The following is a 21,310-nucleotide window of genomic DNA, read 5'->3' as shown; positions in this document are numbered from 1 at the left end:
GAGGCCCTGCCTGGGGCTCCACGAGGACCAGAGCCCAGGGAGGCAGAGCAGGTCCTTGCGGGTGGCAGCGTGAGCTCTACCAGCTGCACTCGGGGGCCATTCCTGAACAGGCACTAAAGCGGAGCAGAAATGTGGAATGGTCATGGCTCGAGTTGGAGGTGGGCTTGTGGTTGCTGGAGGAGTCGGTGGGTGGGAGCCTGTTGCCCCACACGTGGGGAGGGGGACAGACAGTGTCTGGACTGAGCCCAGGAAAGGGGTTGACGGTGAAGACACAGAAAGCTCTGAATGCGTTCAGGCTGCAGACAGTGTTCACCTTGAGACAGGAGACATTGACACTGGGTGGTGTCGGTGCATATTCCGTCTGTTTCGTGAGTGCAGGAGCCCGTGGGGCCTGGCGTGGGGCTTCCTGGGTAGCGGGCTGAGGGACATGAGAAGGGACCGGAAAATATTCATTTTTTATTTAAAGATGACCTTTAAAATGCTTTCCTGCACTTTTGTAGATAGCTGCATCACGCAGAGATGAAAATTACTGAGTGTGGAATTTCTCTGCTCTAGTGCAGAACCCGAGAGCAAACAGGATGTGAGGGGCTGGCAGGGACTCACTGAGCCCCCCGGGGCTGGCGGTGTTGGCGGTGGCAGAGCTGGTGTGACGTGTACGTGTAAGTGCAGTGCGTGGACCTGCCAAGGCAGAGTTCGTCAAGGAGAATTCATAAAGAACCTTATGTCGTACTGAGACTCTTCGACAGTGTTCTGACGCGCACACATTGGAGCACCCCAAGTGAGCACAGTGGGGCCAGCCAGTGAGGCTGCTGTTGTCCACAGGCCCTGCCCGCCTGGGTTTTGCAGGACTGGATCTTTGCTCGTGAACTTGCCCAAGGATGTCCGTTCAGTGTTGGCCGCGCCGTGGTCCCGCAGGAAACCTTGGCTCATCCTGTGGATGCACAGCCTGCTGGCTTGTGAGGTGCTGGGGTGTTCAGAGCCCCCAGGGGCAGTGCTCCCCGGCCCTCCGGCTGCTGCAGGCTCTGATGCAGTTGCCGGGGAGGTGCTCCTTGCTTGGAAAAAGTCACTTCCTGCTGAACCCAATCAGAAAGCAGCTCCCCTCAGCCCCCAGCACAGAAGCCGAGGTGCCAAGGCCCTTCCTGGTCGGCACCACTGGGCTTCCTGCCCAGGGTTGTGGGGCCGGAAAGCAGGTGGCCTTGCTGTGCAGAGAGGCACGGAGCTCCGCAGTTTATGGTCTTGCCCTGCCTTTCTGTGACTCAAGTAGAATTCAGATTCATGATCTGGAACATTCTCTCCTGAGATGGACACCCTCCTTATTTATTCATGAGAGGGGTTGCCATCTGTAACTGTCTTGTTCCTCTGTGTCTGTACACGGCTCGTGTCAGTCACTCCTGCGAGGACGTCAGGGCCTGAGGGCAGGGACCCCAGAGGCCCCAGCACAGTTCCTGGCCCAATGCATGTGCTCAGCAAAGCTAGTTGAGTGAATGAATGAATCTCAGTGGTGCACACGTGTTCACAGCTGTGGGGACCACGCAGCCTCACTCACTTCTCAGCACACCAACATGTAAGATGCTGGCGGTAGTTGGTGCCTACTCGTTCTTGAAGACAGCTCACCGCATCCAGGCAGGACATCGCTCACAGGAGAACCAGCAGACGCTGCGTTGGGGCCTTTGGAAGACCAGGCGAGTTCCAACCAGGGGAGGGCAGAGCAGGGGCACCTTGTAATGAAGTTGTCTCCACTTCGTTATATAGGACAGCCCGAAACCAGTCCTCGGAGTGTTGACAGGAAAGGGAATTGACAGCCCTGCTTCAGGGCAGATAATCTGAAACGAGTGCATTCATCATTTCCATGCAAATGACTGTTGGCTATTTTTAAACAATTTGTTCTGTTAAGTGGATTTAGTGTTCCTTCTCCTCCTCCACTGGCACTACAAGAGCCTTTTTCCATAGATACTTGGAAAAAATAAACCTCAGTTCAGTTCAAAGTCAAATTATTATAAATTCATAGTTAATGAATGAGTTAATAAGGGTTTTCTTTCAGGTACTTATGGGAAGCTAAAGATAAACACTGCACACTGTGGTTAGTGAATGAGTAAATAAGTTATCGAGGCTAAGTCCTTTTTATAGGATTATCCTTCATGCGTCCAGTCTGTGAACAGAGTGGAACTGCTGAATTTCCTGCCCGCTGAGGACAGCAGCTTCCCTGGATGGTTTTGCCGGCTACACAAGGTCCATGATGGGTCGATGGAGGGATGGGCGTCAGTGTCCAGAGAATCACAGGCAGCAGAGGGACGTGAGCATTTTGGGAACTTAATCACATAGTAGACAAGTGTGAGGAGCCTGCCAGCCTTGGGGCCTCTGATGAAGACGCTTGCTGTGCTCAGACCCCCCACCCGGGGGACGGGGCTCTGCTGGGAGCCCAGTGGGCGCCCTGGCTGTGCAGCGTGCAGAGGCAAATCCACCCACGGCCTTTACTTCATCTCCTCATGCGTATACTTCACTTTAATCTACCGAGAGTAATGGCGCACAGTGTATCAGAACCAGCAGCACTCCCTGGAAGGGCTAATGCCACTGAATGTGTGATGCTCTGAGACGGGAACAGAGCCGGGGATGGAAGCCCACCCTGGGTCAGGCCTTTCCCGACATCGCGCTGGTGACCACCTACAGCCTCTGTCACCGAAGACCGTGGCCTGGTGCTCCTGTTTATTTCCCTAGAAAATAAGAACAGGGCCAGCACTGAGTGAACACCGTGCTGTGGAGGCTATGCTCCTGAGAATGGTTTCCAAGACCTCTTGGTTTCCAGAAGTTGGCATGGACCAGCTGTCACCGTCCCTGGTCTCAGAGCCAGCCTGCCTGCACCTGTGCTCCTCTCTGCCTGGGGTGGACGGTGCCTCGCTGTGCCTGGGCGGCGTCCCGAGCACCCTCCGAGTCTCCTGTCTCCCACCCAGCCCACCTGCTGTGCTGCAGCCTGGATCCCTGAATGTGGGCCGCTCTGCAGACTTCGGGCAGCACACAGCTGTTGGGGGACAAAGGCTGAGGACGGGGAGTGGGGCACGTGGGAGATGAGCCCGCTCCTGCTGCCCCAACTATACAGCTTCCGGCCACCCCCCTGCCCCAGGAAGCCTGAGGCCTGTGAACAGGATTTGGGGGTGCAAATACCACAGAGGGCTGTGGGGTGCCGGGGCTGCAACAGGTATTGTGGGAGAACCTGCTGCATACCTCCCCCATCCAGGACGCCTCCACCCCTGACCCCTGCCCGCAGGAGCCTGGGGCCCGTCTCTGGAGGACCTGAGCTCCTCGGGGAGAAGCTGCCTGCCGGCATCAGGGTCCTGACAAAGGCCCAGCCCCATCTGGTCATCCGCTTGAGGCCTGGCCCCCCTCATAGGAAAGGAGACAAGTAGGGAAACTTGAAACAAGTTGAGACTTGAGACAAGTAGGGATAACATGAAAGGAAGGGTGAGATGGGGCTTGGAGGAGAGAAGCCCTGAACAGGAAACAGAGACGCTCAAGAATTGTCATTGGTGCCCCCAGAGGGCAGGAGGGGGTGTTGTGTCACGAAACGAACAAGACGCTGTGGAAGCGAGTCAAGGATGGAGGGGTGCAGTTGGGAACTGGGAGCGGGACTGCCTGGATCAACAGGACCTGGTGCATGTCTGGAGGATTAGATACCAAGAGAACGGGGGGAGGTGGGGTGGGAACATGGAGGCAGGAAGGACGTCCCTCACGGAGCAGATTCCAGCAGGGACGGCTGAGGGGAGCCTGCTGGGCCTCGGGTCTCAGGATCCTGGCACGCAGGTCTCGCACTGACGGGCACCCTGCACAGTGGATGAAGATGTGCCCACACTGGGCTCCTCACCATGAAACTCAAGGGAAAGAGGATTCCTGGAAGCTTTGGGGAGCAAGGGAAATACAAGGTCATGTAGGAAGGGTGAACGGTCACGGCAGCCTTGGTCTTCAGGATGGCGGGCCCTGGGGTGGCCGGGCTGGTGGCATTCTAGTTCTGATCTTTGTGCTGGTCCTGTGGGTCCATTCAGTTTGGAAATGCCCTGACTTATGATTTATGCACCTTCTTGTGAATTGAAACTTCAGCAGCAAAGCTTGGATATAATGGGGCAACCCCTTCAAATCCTGAGTGGGAATGAATTTCTACCATCACTGTGTCAGGCCATCATGCAGGCAAGCTTGGAGGCAGAACAAAGACCTCCTAGCCATGCACAGGCTTCCCTCCCAGGCACCTTTCCGCAGGAAGCTACTGGAGGATGTGCTTCAGCAGAACGATGAGTGAACCAAAGAGGGGGCACACAGACTCCACGGAGCCCAAATCAAGAGGAGCAAAAGGAAACTGCCCCTCCGCCTGCACATGAGGGCAGGGGTCCCCGTGGGGGGGCAGACCAGAGAGGAAACACACTCATCAACTCTGTTGTGCTGGAGCATTTGGAAAAAATGCACCATATTCATAGCAAGCTGCGCAGTTTTAGAATGCAGCCATAAAACTTCAGTAAAAACAAAACATTTTATGAGGAAAAAAAAAGTGATTTTAGACCACGACCTGACTCAGCAGTGACCAGTATTCACCTTGTCTTAATAATTACTGACTTTCCCCACAACGTGAATAACTATGTTTGGAGGAAAGTAGTAACCGACGTGTGGGGGCGGCGAGGTGAAGTATGTGAGAGCCAGGCCTGAACGACAGTCAGTGGAAACATAAAATTATCATGTCAATAGTCAGACGAGCATGTTATTTAAAAGTATGGAAGTAACTATTAGAAGAAACTACTAAAAATTGACAACTTGCATCCGGGAAATGAGTAGGGGGTAGGAATACTGTTTTTTCCTATAAGCCTTTTATTATTAATGGAGTTTTAAAAAAACTATATATGCATGTGTTACTTTTGCAAAACAAAAATTAAAGACATGTTCAATCACTAAAACGCGCTCAAGAAGAATTGGATAACCTGAATAATCCTGCGCTTATTACAGAAATTTAATTCATAGTTTAAAACCTTCCAAAAACAAAACTCCAGTCTCAGATGGTTTCACTCGTGAATTCTACCAAAAATTTAAGGAAGAAAAAGCATTTCTACACAATCTCTTCCAGAAAATAGAAGAGGAGGGGACACTTCCCAACTCATTTATGACACCAATATGATCCTGGTACCAAACCAAACAAAGGCTTTAGGAGAAAAAATATACAGACCAGTATCTGTCAAGAAGAGAGATGCAAACTCCTCCATGCGCACTAGTCAATCAAGCACAGCAGCATGTGGGGAGGCCCACGTGTTGGGACCAAGTGGAGCTCTCCAGGAGAGCAAGGCTGGTTCCGCTTTGAAGTCAGTTGGCATCACTGGTAATATTAACACAGCAGAGAAAATAGCCTTGTGATCATCTCAATAGGCGTAGAAAAAGCATTTGGCAAATTCAGTATCCATTCATGATTAAAACAAAAAACTGCAACCATCCAGAAACAGAGGGCATTTCCTTAGCCTGATAGAGAACATCTATTTAAAAACCCTACCACGGGTAACACACATAATGATGAAACAGGACAGACTGGATGCCCCCTGAGGGCAGGGAGAAAGCCTGGTCAGCACGGAAAACTGGAAGGCCTAGCCAGTGAAATGAAGCAAGAGCAGGAAATAAGGGTACATGGTTAGAAAGAAAAACTGTGTTCCTGAGAATCCCAAGAGATCCACGAATAAGCTTGAAGAATGAATAAGCGAGTTCACTTCCATATGATCAGCAGTCCACCCAGGCGTTTACCCGAGAGAATGGAAGCGTCTGTCATACGTAGGTTTGCACGTGAACATGCACACCACTAATCTGAAATAGCCCCAAGAGGACCACTCACATGTACACCAACAGATGGAGGCATGACCAGCGGTACGTCCCTGCCACAAGCTTGTCAGCAGTAAAGAACACACCACTGACTCCTGAGACAGCAGGGGTGAATCCCAGGTTACACACGCAGGAGAAGACTGCATGCAGCATGACGCACTGTGTGGGACGTTCCGGAAAGGCAAAGGGAGCAGGGGTGCCAGCCTTGGGCTGACAGTCTGGCTGTAGACGCTGCCCAGGGAGTTGGGGGTTGTAGGGGGCACATGGCTTTAGCATGGGTCTGAGAAGAGAGCATATCCTCCAACATAATCTGTGGGCATTTCTGATATTCCCTGAGAACCCACTGCCCAAACTAGGATTTCCAGGTCGACTTGTACACAGCCTTTTGAATGCTTTTAAAATACATTTGTCAGAAGTTTCTACCAATTCTGGAGCCACCCTGGGCCTCCAGATCCTTGGCCTGGGCTGGGGCCCAGGTGACCCTGGCCTGGTGGAGAGCGTGTTAAGTTTATGTAGCTGTTTAGGGGAATAAGCCAGCAATTTCTGATAAACATGAAGATGTTCCTGTCTGACAAACCGACAGTTCCGTTCCCAGGAAGCCCTGGGGAAACTCTAGCTCACATCCCTGTAGGGTGTTCCTAACAGTTTGGTGGTGGGGTGGTTTCTTGTGGCTGTGGAGGATGATACCACTGACTTACCTTTAAAGAGAGGCACCGGCTTTGGCATTTGGCTCGGCAATGCCTGGACGTGGGAGCAGTGGGCCCCGCCAGCCACCCCCCATCCTCACAGGTGTGTCTGTAACGAGCTCAAGCTGAACTCGCTGACTGAGCCACTTCGGTGGAGGCAGCCAACCTTTGGTTCTTGGGCCACAGGAATTGGAGGGTGTCCAGTTCCCATCCTAGAAAGAAACCAAATTACAAGAAAGGAGCTGAGGCCACAGCCCAAGTCTCAGGCGCCTGCTGGGGCTGCTTACACAGACTTTGCAGGTTGGTTCCTGGATCCCAGGGCTGCCACTCGGGTGGGGCACACAGTGTCTGATGGACTTCGACCAAGAAGGGGTGTTTGCCCGTGGGACAAACATTCATAACGCCACCGCCACCGGGGACCAGTGCTCCTGGGGCCGGGCGTGGGCCTTGCGGGAGCGTCAGGACAGTCCTGGGGGCAGGAGAGTGAGGGCGTGGGGAGCTGCGGTCTGCAGAGAGGGCTCTGCCTCCAGCGCGGGCGGGGGAGTGAGAGCTTCTCTTCAGACCTGCAGGCAGAAGCCTGGAGCCGGCCTGTGTGCCATCCCAGGCCCCCGCCCGCCCCCTCCCCAGGAGCCCCCACAGCTGCAGCTTCGGGTCTCCTGTCCCAGACCTGACGAGGTTGTCCCCGGGGGCTCTTTCCTCCCCTCCTGGGACCTCTCCGCCTTCAGTGGACCCCCTTCTGTTCCTAGAGTCTCGACTCACCTCTGCTCACAGACACCAGGCCTCACCAGCTCAAGGAAGCCTTTGCTGGAAGCTTCCGTGCTGTCCTGAGGGGAAAGGAGCCCCAAGCTGCCCCACACCCGCCTCTCCGGATGTTCTCCCGAGCTTCCTGGCAGTGGGTCCAGCGGGTCTCCCAGCCCGCGCCAACGCACGTTTCTCTGGGCCCTGCGGCCTGGGCTCCTCCTGTCTGCTCTGCCCCTCAACTCCCCACCCACGGCCTCGGGGCCACCCTTCTCCAGGCCATCCCGGCTCTTTCCGCAGCCTTGATCCTTCTGCGCAGCAGCACAAATCTGCATCCACCCCAGGCGTTTCTGTGGGACTTCCACTCTGCAGGGTCCTGCCCGTCCCAGTGAACCCCCTCGCCTGTCTGGGTGGAGACGGTCATGTGTCCTGCCCCCTGGCCCCCCCAGTCTAGTCGGTCCCCACTTCCTAATGTGTCCATTTCCAAAACCCCACTCCTCCCATCCCTCGGTCTCCAGCACTGCTGCAAGGCTCGGCCCTCGCCTCCCGTGGGCCTCCCTGCCTCTTCTTGAGCCCCCTCAGCCTCCCCATCGGCCTCCAGGGCTCCAGTGTCCCCTGGACAAGCCGACCTCTCTGCCCCCTTCCCCAGAGACCAGCTCCTGAACACCCGGTGCCAAGATCCCCCTGCCTTTTCTCCCCACCTCTCAGGACCCGACTCGCCTCTGGGCAGCCCTCCTTCCAGAGGCCTCCTTCCCTATGCACCCCAGCCTGGCGCTTGCACCCCCAGTGAGAACCCAGTGCCCCAGCTCTGAGGGAGCAGAGGGCCTGTCCCTGCCCCTCGGCATCTGCTGGCCCAGCTGCACCAGGTCCAGCTGTGGGGCTGCAGAGACCTCGCAGGGGAGCCCCTCATGTTGATACTTCCCTCCTCGGCCCCCGGCACCCACACAGACAGCTAGAGGTGGGGTGGCCAGGACGGGCGGGTCAGGGCTCAGGGCCCAGCATGGTGGACCGGGCATAAGGGGGACTCTGGCTCCCGGGCTGCCCTTTATTATGACCTCCTATTTCCTGTGCAGAGCAGGAAGTGCTGTGATATCTGAGCAGGAGTGCGGGCAGGTTCTAGAGCTGGGACACGGGTGCTGCCTGCCTGGCTCCGGGCTGGTGTGTACATTTGTGTGGCTTCCTGGTACGTTCAGAGCTGTTGTTCTGGGATGGGAGGGCGATGGGTCCCACACATTCCTGCACACATGAGCACACTCACTTCCCTTCCCATAGGAACTCCACAGGGACACGAAGGGCAGGCTGGGACAGCCCCGCCCACTGGAAGGAGGGAAGTGGGGCTTTGCCACTGCTAGCCAGCGAGGCCAGACCCATCGCAGAGTTTGGGGTCCATGTTCTCTCCCTCCAGAAGTGTCTGTCCTGGGATCTCCATGTCCTCTCCATGCCACCTGGGACCCAGGACCCAGGACCAGAGCTCTCCTTGGCCCCAACAGCAGACAGGCAGAAGCCGTCAGCAGGACCCCCTATCCAGCCCCAGTGGTCAGTCCTGGGTGGGGGCACAGAGTGATCCCCAGGAGCCTCCTCCTGGAGCTAAGCAGCTCGGGCAGAGGAGCCACCACCTGGACCCCAGGCCCAGCACCATGGCCACCAGGCACACCCATGTCACTCACCCAGGCCAGCCACACACAGACAACCCACGGCCAATGCATCAGGGCCACCTGCTGCTCGTGGCCTGATTTAAAAATGTGAATGTCAGGGAAATGCCAGAGAAAGCCAGAGGAGACCAAAGAGGGCAGGGGCTTCAAAACTGGGTGAGCCAGGCTGAACATAGATTTATTTCTGACCAATTTTGGCCAAATAGGCCAGATGTGTCAAATTATGATAAATGGAGGTCTGTTTTCTGGGTTGAAAGTTCCAGAAATAGCTTCCTCCCATTAACCTGCAGGCTGGTCCTTAAGGAGATGGCAGGGGGGGGTCCATCTCTTTCCAAATCTGCGGGCTCCAGGCGGGCACATTGGGGTCACTCCTCATGCGTGGGGCAAGGCCCTCCCCTAGAGGTCTCCTCTCCCCGTCTGCCCACCCAAATGGTGCTGGAAGCTGCGCTGGGTTGGGGCTGCCTGCAATGCTGAGATGATGGGGACCCAGGGCCTGCGGTCAGCCCCGAATGGGACGTTGTGTGGATTTTGGGGCTGTGAGTCCCAGGGCCACTGAACACCCTTGGGCTGAGGTCGTCAGACTCTTCTGGGGGGCAGGGCCCAGGCCCAGACCCTCCCCCAAGGCCCCTCCACCTCAGGTCTGGGCCACCATCAGCGGCAAGCTGCGGATGGTGCCAGGCTCTGCACACTGGGATTCCTGGGACACGCATCCTAAGAGAGGGAACCTTCCGGAAGGGAGAGAGGCAGCACCCATGCTGTGCCCCTGCCCCTAACCACTGCTCCCGCCGGCTGTGGGCTGTCCTCCCGCTGGCCTCACTCCCAGGTGTCCTACCGCTAGGGTCTGTGACTGTCGCCAGATGCCACAGGGGGAGCAGAGCCCAGCAGCCACGACCCTCCCCGGGTTCCCTCAGCACTGTTGAGAAGGAGGAAGAGCCGCTGCGCCCTCCTGCCCCGGCCCTTCTGGAAGCTACACTTGCCGTCGCACCCCGGCCTGTGCCCGGGACTGGCTCTGGCTGGGGGGAGCCGGCAGGTGGGAGTGGTTGAGAGGCCAGTGTGGGCGCAGTGCACATCAGGGGGCACAGGCGGGCTGGGGGCCCCTCCCTGCACAGCAGATCCTAATCCCGAGGATGACAGCAAGCCGCCTCTGCCCTCCCCCCATGACAGAGAGGGACACGGGCTGGGAGACACCATAGAACCGCACACGGAGCTGAGACCGACATTCTCGGACCCAGGCCATGCCACAGACCTGTCCCAAAGAGTCTGGGCCCCTCCAGTCAGGCTGCAGCCCTGCTGCTCCTTCAGTGAGGGGCACAGACAGGTGTGGATGCTCCTAGAAGGGACACAGTCAGCGCCTGGAGCGAGCTGTCACTCCCGAGCCGGGATGGGCCGGGCGACCCCTGGAAAGGCCCTGGCCTGGCCGACACAGTGCTGACCTGGCAGGGAGGCGTGGGGCCCGCAAGGCCTCTGGGGAGGACAGGCCATTGAAGACCCTTGACCTGTGACCCACGTGCCCCAGGAGAGGGTCTAGAAACCGGAAGTTCCTCCCACAGCCTCGGAGGCCCCTTCATCTGGGCTGGAGGCCCCATCAACTTTTCTGAGAAGAGACCCACCTGCCCAGGGCCCACCCTTGTGCCCAGGGACCACGGAGGAAGTGAGCAGGTGGCCAGTATTTCAAGCACACAAGGATGATGATTAATGTAGAGGCCCAGGGACTGGGCTCCGGCAGCCGCTAATGGGACGGCCGGGCTCCGCCCGATACACACAGAGAGTGGCTGGCTTGGAAAGTGCGGGTTGGAGAGAGGCTTGCGGGACCCAAGTGTGCCCGGTTTCCTTGCAGACCAGGTGATGCATCAGTGTCTGGCCCTGAACATACAAGACAGGACTCAGGAGCAGCCTGTGGGCGCACTCACCTCGGTGCCCTCAGTACCAATGCTGCAGATGTTTGCCGGGTTTTGCAATCGATGGCTGAACCATGACCTGTTCTCCATCTGGAGTATCCGATGGGTTCTCAAGTGCTGTCTGCTGGTGGTGGAAGGTCTCTTCTGCTGGCCCCAAGCTTTATCACCTGGTGAGAGGGCTCAGGGAGCCGGACTGGCATGAGGCTGTGTCCTTGATGCTCAGATGGGCCTGAGCCAGGTGGGCACAAGGCACCCGGGAGGCTGAGCCCAGACTCGAGCAGTGAGCATGACAGGCGTCAGCTGTCTGGTGTGTTCTGATGTTTCTCCAGTTCCTTGACATGAGAGAGGTCGCCCGGGGAGGGACTTAGGCTGGGTGGGGGCTCAGGGTTAAAGGTGAGACCTGGCCAGACCAGGGCCCTCCAGCAGCTGGGAGCTGGGAGAGGTCTGCATGTTCTCTGTCTTCTTTCCTCTCAAGGCCCCCGCCCCAAGCGCCTGCTGGGGTACCCGGGGCCTTGGCAGGCCTGCTGTCCCCGCCCATGGTCCACAAACAGCCACACACTCTGGGATTCACCTAGAGGTCAGTCTCTTTAAAAATAGCTTTACTGATATATAATTCATACGCCGTACCACTCACCCTGTAGAGTACAGGATTCAGTAGCCTTCAGTGTGTTCACAGGGCTGTGCAGCCATCATCGCAATGTAAGTTTAGAACGTTCCGTCACCCAAGGAGACCCCTGCCCCTTAGCAGCCGCTCCCCTCCAGCCCTGAGCAACCACTTCTACTTTGTCTCCATGCATGTCCTTACTCTGGGCCTCACAGAGGACAGACCCACACAGCCTGTATCTCTCATGACCGGCTTCTTTCACTTCGAATTGTCTTCAGGGTCCACCGGTGGTGTGGCAGGTGTCAGCGCCTCACTCCTTTCTACGGCCCAATAACATCCCATTGTGTGGATCTGCCACATTTTGTTTATCCGTTCGTCAGTGGTGGACGCTTGGTTTGTTTCCACCTTTTGGCTCTTATGCATAATGCTGCCGTGAACATTCTTGTACAAGTTTCTGTGTGGACACATGTGCTCACTTCTCCCAGGCACACACCTGGGAGTAGAGCTGCTGGGTCGGTGGTAACTCCATGTTTAGTCACTTGAGAACCTGCCAGACTGTTTTCCAAAATGACTGGATTGGTTCACGTTCCCATCAGCAGTGTTTTTTCATGAGGGCTCCGTTTTTTCTGCATCCTCACCAACACTTGTTGTCATCTGAGTTTTCTTTCTAGCCATCCTCGTGGGTGTGAGGTGGGATCTCATGGTTGTTTTTATTTGCATTTCCCTGATGGTTAATGATGTTCAGCATCTTTCCATATACTTGTTCTTTCATATACTTCTTTAGAGAAATGTCTCTTCAGACCCCTTGCCCATTTTAATATGTGGTTGTTTGTCTTTTTATTATTGAGGTGTAAGAATCCTTTATATTTCATAGATACAAGTCCCTTACCAGAGATAAGATCTGAAAATGTTTTCTCCCATTCTGTGGGTTGTCTTACTTTCCAGATGGTGTCTGTCAGTCTGCTCCGGCCTCCATAACAAGTACCACTGACCGTGTGGCTTAAACAAGAGAAACTCATGTTCTCACAGTTCCCGAGGCTGGACGTTCGAGATGAAGGTGTCGGCAGGGTTGGTCTCCTCTGAGGCCTGTCTCCTTGCTGTGTAGACAGCGTCTTCTCCTGTGTGTTCACACGGTTCATCCCTCTCTGTGAGTCTGTGTCCTAATCCCCTCTTCCTATGAGGACAGTCAGATTGGATCAGGGCACCCACATGAACTCATGTTACCTCAATTACCTCTTTAGAGACCCCATCTCCTAATGTAGTCACATTCTTGGGTGCTGGGAGTTAGAACTTCAACATAGGAATTTTGAAGAGAAACAATTCAGGCCATAACAGTTTTGAGGCACAGAAGTTTTTAATTTTGATATTTAATTCATCTATTTTATCTTGGTTGTGTCGACACAAAATAAGCAGTAACCATTGTATAGAGAAGAGAAATAGGTGAGTTTTACTTGAGCCACGGTAAGGATTATAACCTGGAAGGCCCTAGAAAGCATTCTGGAGAAGCTTGGTTTTCAGTACAGTCTTCTATCTTTTTAGAACAAAGAACGTACTTGTCATTTCTCCCTTTTGAGCAATAATCTTCCGATAGAAAGCACTGCTGATCAAAATATTGTCCCTCGGTGCCAGGGTGGCTCCTGCCTGCCCTGGGCCCATCATGTCCCTCAGTGATGGGCTTTTATGTCATTGATTTGCCCAGTTATCCACGTTGGGGGGAAATAGTCAGATATAGTGGACAAGCGTAGAGGTATATATCAACAGAGGAAGCATCTCATAGGTTATGTAATTTGTCAATTATTTTTAGACTATTGCACAAACATACATGTGCTTTTACATGACGTCCTATAGTTACATTGTTCATGACTATTGTAGAATAGATAATTGAATACTTGAAATGATTAGTTTAAAATAAGTTCTTAGGTATAGTCTTTATCAGAAAAGGAAATTCATCCAGGGTTGTAAGATCGATCGACCATCTCAAGTCACCAAGCAATCATTACTCTAGCTTACGTGCCAGTCTTACAAAACTGAGTAAACAGTAGTTTGAATGTTATAACTAATACAAGAATTCCAAGGAGTAATAGAAATAGGAATTGCCATCTGGGTTGCAAAAGGGAGCCAATTCCGGAAGGGAGCCAACTAAATCACAACTAGGTGTGGGATCGCTTAGGGCTTTCACCTGGTTTTTCACGCACTTTAGCAGCGAGGACACATTGGAAGATTCACTGGGGATAAAAACACAGCATTTAGTCCTAATGATTACACGCATATCACCTTGGGATGCAGTTAAAATTTCTAAAGCCATTTTATTTTAAAGGGCAGCCTCTCTCATTAAAGACAGTTCACTATTTGATAATGCTATTCCTACTTGACTATCATTAAGGACTTGTTGAGTAAATTTAGTCAGGGCTTCTATATGTGATATATGACATCTTCTAGCTCCAAAGAAGGAGCAAATATAGCCGCTGGGTGACCATACCAGTGGAACACTGAGTGAGCCCATCTGGCCTTAAGGAGAGGAAGCTGGCAACAGATGTTAGCTCAGGGCAAACCCTTCCCTGCGTCCAGGGGACCCAGGGTGCAGCGTCCCAGCCACCTAGGTGGCAGCCAAGGCCAGAGGTTTGTCCCATACAACCACTGAGTTCCATCAGGAGCCATCCAATAAATGCCTACCTTCAAGACCAGTGTGGTCCTAACCAACCACTTTCTTTAAGTATAATAGCATTCGAAAACCTTAAATGGAACAATTATAAAATGGATATATGGTTTCAGCATTACAGGGGTTTAAATGAGGAGATATAAGGTTGGGAATACAGGCCTGGTCTGGAAGCTAGGAACAGCTGTCTACAACAGATGCCGCCGTCTTCTCATCCTGGTTTGGAGGTGTTTGTCTTGGTCAGTCAAAGTCAGGTGTCAGAAACAGGAGTTGAAATCTACCCAGGCAGAGGAGGCTTTTTAATGAGAAATGTGAATCCATGAGTCTATGCCCTTTAATTTTGCAGTGTACAGAATGGTTAAAATTATCTGTTATGGTTCTTTCCAACGGGGCTGCAGAGAGTATTTTATTTGATGCTTCTTCCAATAAATAAATTCTCCAGGTTATAGTCCATGATCCTTAAGGTCTTCATCTCCTGGGAGCTCTCTGTGAAAGGAATCAGCTAGCAATCTTTCATTTCTTTTAAGCACCTCCATGAGACCCTGGCAACAATGTAATATATCTCCCTTAAGCAAAGTTGGTTCATACATTTCCTCATCTAATTGCATAGACTGTCCTGTTATTATTTCAAAAGGAGACAGCCGATGTTTACAGTGTAGCTCTAAGATGGACAAGTACTAGCGGAAGAGCTTTGGGCCACCAGAGACTGAATGCTTCTGAAAGATTTGCCAAGTGAGTTCTGATTACATGGTTAGTTAAAATGCTGCATTATTGGCCAAATGCCACAAATAGATTTAATAATTTGTGTGGTGGGATGAGCTCCCCAGTCACTGAAAAACTCAGTAGGAATTCCCCAGACAGGAATTACCCTTTCCAATAAGTTGCCTACTGCTAAAGCCTTTGCTCTTCCGCAAGGAAAGGCCTCAACCCAATGTGAGAACACATAGATCATTACTAAGATACTTAGATCCTTGAGATGGTGGTATTTGAACAAAGTTCAAATGGGCCCGCATGGTACCAAGTGCCTGTTCAAACTGGTTCCAGGTGGTCTCTGGTGGGTTTCTCTGAAATCCTGCTGCAGTACACCAAGAAATATCGATGTAAAATAACCAATAACCATTCTATAGATAAGAGAAGTACAGTGAGTTTACCTGAGCGAGATTGAGGATGATAACCCGGAAGGCCTTAGAAAGCATTCTGGAGAAGCATGGTTTTCAGTAGTCTTATATCTTCGTAGAACAAAGAACATACATTAAACACAGCCTGGATACATTTTCATCAAAGTTTCAAAGAGGTATTTAGTTGCAGATTAGCAGGTCAACATGACCCTGACTTTGGGAAAGGGACTAATCCTGGCATTGCCAACAGAGTGTTAGCAATTGGGCTAGGAGGGGAAGTATCCATTCTCACCTTAAGAGAGTGCATTCTTTATTTCAATGGTTACAGCAGATGTACAATGTACGTTTGATAGGCCAGAAGTCAGGCTTTTTAGTTCAAGTTTTGAACTTGAATCAATTTTGAACCCGAATAATTACCACACATACCTCAGTATGTGAAAATCTCTTGTCAGTCGCTTGTGCTTTGGGTGTCATATCTAAGAATCCTTTGCCAAATCCGAGGTTATGACAATTCTAGATCACGTGCTTTCAGCCTGAAGAGCTTCCTTTCAGATTTTCTGTAAGGCTGGTGTACTAGAAACGAATTCTCTCAGTTCTATCTATCTGGAAAAGTCTTCATTTCCCCCTTTATTTTTGAATGAGAGCTTTGCTAGATATAGGATTCTTGGTAAACGGTTTTTTTCTGAGCACTTTGAATATGTTATCCCCTGTCTTCTGGCCTGCACTGTTTCTGCTTAGAAGTCAGTTTGGTATCTTATTGGAGTTGCCTCACAAGTGACGTGTTATTTTCTCTGCTGCTTTCCAGATGTTCTCCTTGCCTTTGACTTCCCGCATTTTTACTGTGATGTGTCTGTGGGTCTCTTTACGTTTACCCCTCCTGGAGTTCATTGATTTGTAGGTTATCATTTTTCAATAGATTTGAAAGTTTCCAGCTGTTACTTCCTGGAACATTTTTCTCCTTTCTCTCCCCTCTCCTCTGTACTTGCATTTCCCCATGTTGGTGGACTAGCAGTACCCTACATTTTTCTGAGACTCATCATTTTTCTCCCTCTCTCTTCTTTGGCCTGCATAATCTCTATTAATGTATCTTCAAGTTCACTGATTCTTTCTTCTGCCAGTTCAAAACTACCATGGAGCTCCTCTAGTGAGTTTTTCATTTGTTATTATAATTTTCAACTCCCAAATTTGCATTTGGTTCTTTTTAAAATTTTCTCTTTATTGATATTCTCACTTGATGCAATGGATTGTTATCAAGCCTTCCATTACCTCTTTAATCAAGCTTTCCACTAGTTCTGTGAACACATTTATAATGGCTATTTCGAAGTCTTTTTCTGTTAAATCTGACACTTGGTCATTCTCACAGGCAGTTTCTGTTGCCTTATTTTTTTCTGATGATGGGTCGTGCTTTTCTGTTTCTTTGCCTGAACCATTGTAGCAACCCTGATGCTGCCCCCCACTCAGGGCTTTTTACTGCTATTCACTTGTTTAGAAATTGGCCGGATTATTTTAGTGAAGTCTATTCTTGCTCCCCTCCCACCACACACACACTCACACATACACACACCTCACACACACACATACACAGCGTTCAGCCCTTGCCATTGCTCCCCAGGGAGGCCCAGCTTGGGGACACCCGCGGTCACCCTGGGATGACAGTGCTTGGGGCAGGGTTCTCTTTCTTTCCCTGACCACACCCAGCTGTGAAATCCTCTAATTGCTGGCTGATTCCTCTGTTGTTTTCAGCAATGTACCGGGGCACAAATTGCTCTACTAACCGAGCCAGTCAAACTGTGGCTCTTGGGATGGAATAGTTTCTGAGGCCAGTGTCCGGTATTTGTTCTGACCCCAGGAGGGCTCCTCCAGATGTCTTCTACCCCAGTTCTTCCTGCAAACTAGCCAGCCTGCAGCCTAGGCTGTGTCTTCATTAGATCCGTGAATCTCCTCATTTTCCTTCTACAACTGCCACTGCTCTTGAAAGCACTCTTGGGTTTGAACTTCACCACTTTCTGTTGCAAATGAAGTCTGTTTCTTTGGGAAAAAACAGGAGCTGCCTTCCGGCCTGCTTCTCCCCCCACCCCCTCCGTCCCCCAGCCACCAGGTGAAACCTCTGCACCAGGGCTTGGGGATGGGGATGGGCACAGTAGTAAGCCTCTTTCTTGGTGATTCCCCATTCTCAGAGCTGAGTGCTGTGTGGAGGGAGGGGAAGCAGCAGGCCGAGGTCCTTTAGCTTGCCTCTCCTGGCGAAACCACCCTCACAAGCCTGGGCAAGGGCGATGTGGGGTCCCAGTGTTCTCCGTGCGCCACCAGGTGGAGTCTCCATTCCACCCCACCTGTGGAGCTGGGCGAGAGAAGGCGCCCCTCTTCTCAGCTGCCCTGAGCTGGGACTCAGCCAGCAGCAGGTAGCTGGGGGCAGGACGAGCAACGCTGGAGTCCCACTCCTCCTGGGAAGAAAGCCCCGGGCGGGGGGCTGGGGGCGGGAGCCATGCGTCCCGGCTGCAGCCTCTGGAGCAGTCTCCTTGCTGGGGGGCCGTGCGGGGGTCTTGGTTCAAACACTAAAGACTCTTGCCCTTCTTACCGAGTTTTCACAGATTTTCTTGAACAGATGTTCCATTTGCTATTTGCTCTTAGGACCAGTTCCAGAGGCTTTAAATGGTTTTGTGTTTTTTTGATGATTTTCATCGGGTTTGCTGGGGAGCGGGCCAGCTGAGCTCCTCATGCTGTCACGCCAGAAGCCAATCTCCCAGTACATCTTTTTTACAGGAACTGGGTTTTGCGATACCCCTTGGCCCCTGCAGTGGCACACTCGCATCGGTTGGGATCAAGAGGCACGGGGAGTGACATCCCCCGCTCCTTGCCCCTAACACGTGTCCCCCTCTCCTCCCCAGGGCGAGTGCTCCCCCAAGTGCCGAAACCTCTTCGTGCTGGAGACGGTGTGCGTGGCCTGGTTCTCCTTCGAGTTCCTACTGCGCTCGCTGCAGGCCGAGAGCAAGTGCGCCTTCCTGCGGACGCCGCTCAACATCATCGACATCCTGGCCATCCTGCCCTTCTACGTGTCGCTGCTCGTGGGCCTGGCGGCGGGCGGCGCGGCGCGGGCGGGCGCGGGCGCGGGCGCGGGCGGCAACAAGCTGCTGGAGCGCGCGGGGCTGGTGCTGCGGCTGCTGCGCGCGCTGCGCGTGCTCTACGTGATGCGCCTGGCGCGCCACTCGCTGGGGCTGCGCTCGCTCGGCCTGACCGTGCGCCGCTGCGCGCGCGAGTTCGGGCTGCTGCTGCTCTTCCTCTGCGTGGCCATGGCGCTCTTCGCGCCGCTCGTGCACCTGGCCGAGCGCGAGCTGGGCGCGCGCCGCGACTTCTCTAGCGTGCCGGCCAGCTACTGGTGGGCCGTCATCTCCATGACCACCGTGGGCTACGGCGACATGGTGCCGCGCAGCCTCCCCGGGCAGGTGGTGGCGCTGAGCAGCATCCTCAGCGGCATCCTGCTCATGGCCTTCCCGGTCACCTCCATCTTCCACACCTTCTCGCGCTCCTACTCCGAGCTCAAGGAGCAGCAGCAGCGCGCCGCCAGCCCCGAGCCGGCCTTGCGCGAAGACAGCACGCGCTCCCCCACCGCCACAGAGGACAGTTCGCAGGGGCCCGACGGCGCCGACCTGGCCGGGGACTCCGCGGACGCGCCGTGGGCGCGGGCAGGACCGGCCTGACCGCGGTGGTGGACAGGGCAGCGGTGGCCGCGGGGCCGGCAGGCTGCCCCTCTGCGGCTTGAGAAATAGAACCAGAGGCCTCGCCTCGTGCCCCGTCCGGAGCGACTTTGCGGGGCGGCAGCTCCCCTTCGCCGCGTATCTAGTCCACGTGCATGTTGCTCCGACCAGCGTCCCCAGAAGGCGGCCCAGGGCTGGGCTGACTCCAGCGGGGACCGAAGGCCATCCCGAGCTTGGAGTGAAGTCCTGCCCGGAAGCATCGCCAGCCCTTCTCTGCCTTCCCTGGACTCCATGGCTAGCAAAAACCAAACTCAACAAGTCCAGGAGGTTCCGAGCCTGTAGCAAATGCCAGAAGGCCACACTAGTCCCCTGGCCTGCTCTTCAGCCAGGGCAGCCCCCGGGAGCTGGGGGCCACAACCGGGGGCAGCCTCGGGGAGTAGTGGGGGGCAAGTCCCTGGGGGAAGAGGCCCCGGGGGAGCAAAGGCAGGCAGACCCTCCCTGCTCTGCCAGTCAGCCACAGTGGCCGTGCCCAAGGGGAGGGAGGCCCCTACACATGCAGCTCTGCTGAGGCCCACGTCCTTGCCAAGGAACAGGGACAGAGGTGTCACATCGATGCTCTCAGCCCTCTAGTTCCTTTGGGGGTCCCAGCCATGCCCTCTGACCTCCCTTCCCTGGCACTGGTTCTGTGGGCTCTTCCTGAATGGCCTCCTCACACCTTATCCCCTGAAAACGCCTCTGCGAAGCTCCAGGTGCAGGTCCCCGGCCCTCACAGGTGGGCTGGGCACCACAGCCTCCCCTCCCCTATGGGAACACTTCCCTCCTCCCCGGGCCTGGCCTGGAGGAGGAGGTAGGGGAGGAGAGGGAGAAAGGGGCCCTGGGCGGCAGGTGTGAGGAGAAGCCGGACCTCACCGAGGAGGGAGCCTTTTCTGCTCTGGAGATCAGCAGTGGAACTTTCCAAATCGTGCTGCTTGGTACTTTTCCATTTCAACGAGCTGACCCACGACTCCTGAGACATCGCTGCCACAGCCCCTTTGGTGGGGGGACCTGCATCACCCCAGGAGGCCCACTGACATGGGCACCCACCCCCACCACCCACGCGGCTTTGACAGGGCCCCTGGTGTAGGGCCAGCTCGTGGAGAGGAAGGGGCTGGCTGCAGCGGGGCCGGGGTGGGGCCCTTGCTCTGCAGACATTTCCTAAGATGCTACTGCAACTCAATAAAAAGAGCGCCTCTCCTGCACAGCTTGGGCTGCCTTCCTCTCACCAGTGCCAGCATCCACCCCAGAGCACGGGGCTCTTGCGGCCAGGATGGGGTTTCCTGCGATCATAGAGAAGCCAGTACATGCAGTAGGACACCTCCGCCTGGACAGCACCCTGTGTGCGAAGCCCAGCTGTGTCCCTCAGTGCCCCTTCCCCCAGTTCCAGAATCTGCTACCGTGGCACCCCCAGCCTCCTGCTCGCCCCCCCAACCCCCCCATTGTTCCCCAGGGCAGGGCTGGGTGTTCTCAGAGAGCTGGGCTTGGAACAGAACCCAGGGCTGGAAGGGAGGGATTTCCACAATGAGCCCAAACTCTACAGGGGTGGGGTGGGCTGAACCTCCTGACGCAGGCTCGGTTTCTCCTTCTCGTCTTCCGTGAGTACTGGGCTCCACCTATTGAGTCTGTTGGTCAGTGTCAGGTGGACAAGGGCCCTGGGAAGCAGGGAAACGGAAGTAACTTGATCTTACCAGTGACCAAGAAATGTTTCACAGTCAGAGTGAGCTGAGGGTCCCCAAACCATGTGGAGGCAAAGCCTGTCTCCCAGTGACTGCTCCCTCGGGGGTCCCACATTAGCTCTCGGGGGAAGAAAGGGTCCCCTTGTATCAGATAGGGAAACAGAGCTGTCCACCAGGCCGGATTTGGCACCCTGGACTGACACCTGCTCACCCAGCCTGCCTGCACGGCCAGGATGGCCCAAGCTCCACCTGCAGCTTCTCCCTGGGGCCGGCTCCCTGTGGGTGGGAGGCCGGGCCCTGCCCTGGTTCCTGCCATCCTGGGCCAGGGTCCCCTTCTTCCTCCCTCCTGGGCCCACACAGCCCTGGCCAAGGCCAGCGGGGTCTACCTGGGGACCAGAGGAGCCCACCTGAGTACCGGCTCCTGCCAGGCAGTCCTCCAGGGCCCAGCCCTGCTTCCTCCTGTGGCCAGGTCAGTGGACGCTCCCACATGCCAACACGGGGCAGGCCCGGGGTGCAAAGCTGGCAGCCCTCTCACAGGGACAGCGGTGGGTCCTGCTGAGAAGCGAGCAGCGAGCTTGGTACCCTCTGACACAGACGTCTGCTGGTGCCCGCGGGACCCCCACATGTTGATGCCACACTCGAGGTGCTGGCCACCCTCTGCTCCTCGTCCAACATGGCTGGTGATCTCCAGGGTAAGCTGCTTCCCCCTGTGCAGTGGG

The 21,310-nt window shown here is 54.6% G+C and overlaps 1 protein-coding gene across 4 annotated transcripts in view; it reads left to right on the top strand.

The window, feature by feature from the left end:
• The window catches only part of KCNG2 (potassium voltage-gated channel modifier subfamily G member 2), an 87,722-nt gene extending 67,605 nt beyond the window's left edge, over nt 1-20,117 (top strand). For all 4 annotated transcript variants that reach the window (XM_046672230.1, XM_046672232.1, XM_046672233.1 and 1 more), the window contains one exon: nt 18,073-20,117. In XM_046672230.1, coding sequence (XP_046528186.1) covers nt 18,073-18,882 — 810 coding nt within the window. In that variant the 3' untranslated portion in view covers nt 18,883-20,117. The remainder of the gene's footprint in view (nt 1-18,072) is intronic.
• The last annotated feature ends 1,193 nt before the right edge of the window (nt 20,118-21,310 follow it).

This window comes from Equus quagga, chromosome 9, assembly GCF_021613505.1.
Source record: "Equus quagga isolate Etosha38 chromosome 9, UCLA_HA_Equagga_1.0, whole genome shotgun sequence".
Classification (NCBI taxonomy): Eukaryota; Metazoa; Chordata; class Mammalia; order Perissodactyla; family Equidae; genus Equus; species Equus quagga.
Note: the sequence above shows the minus strand (reverse complement) of the source record. Positions and strands in the feature narration are given on the sequence as shown.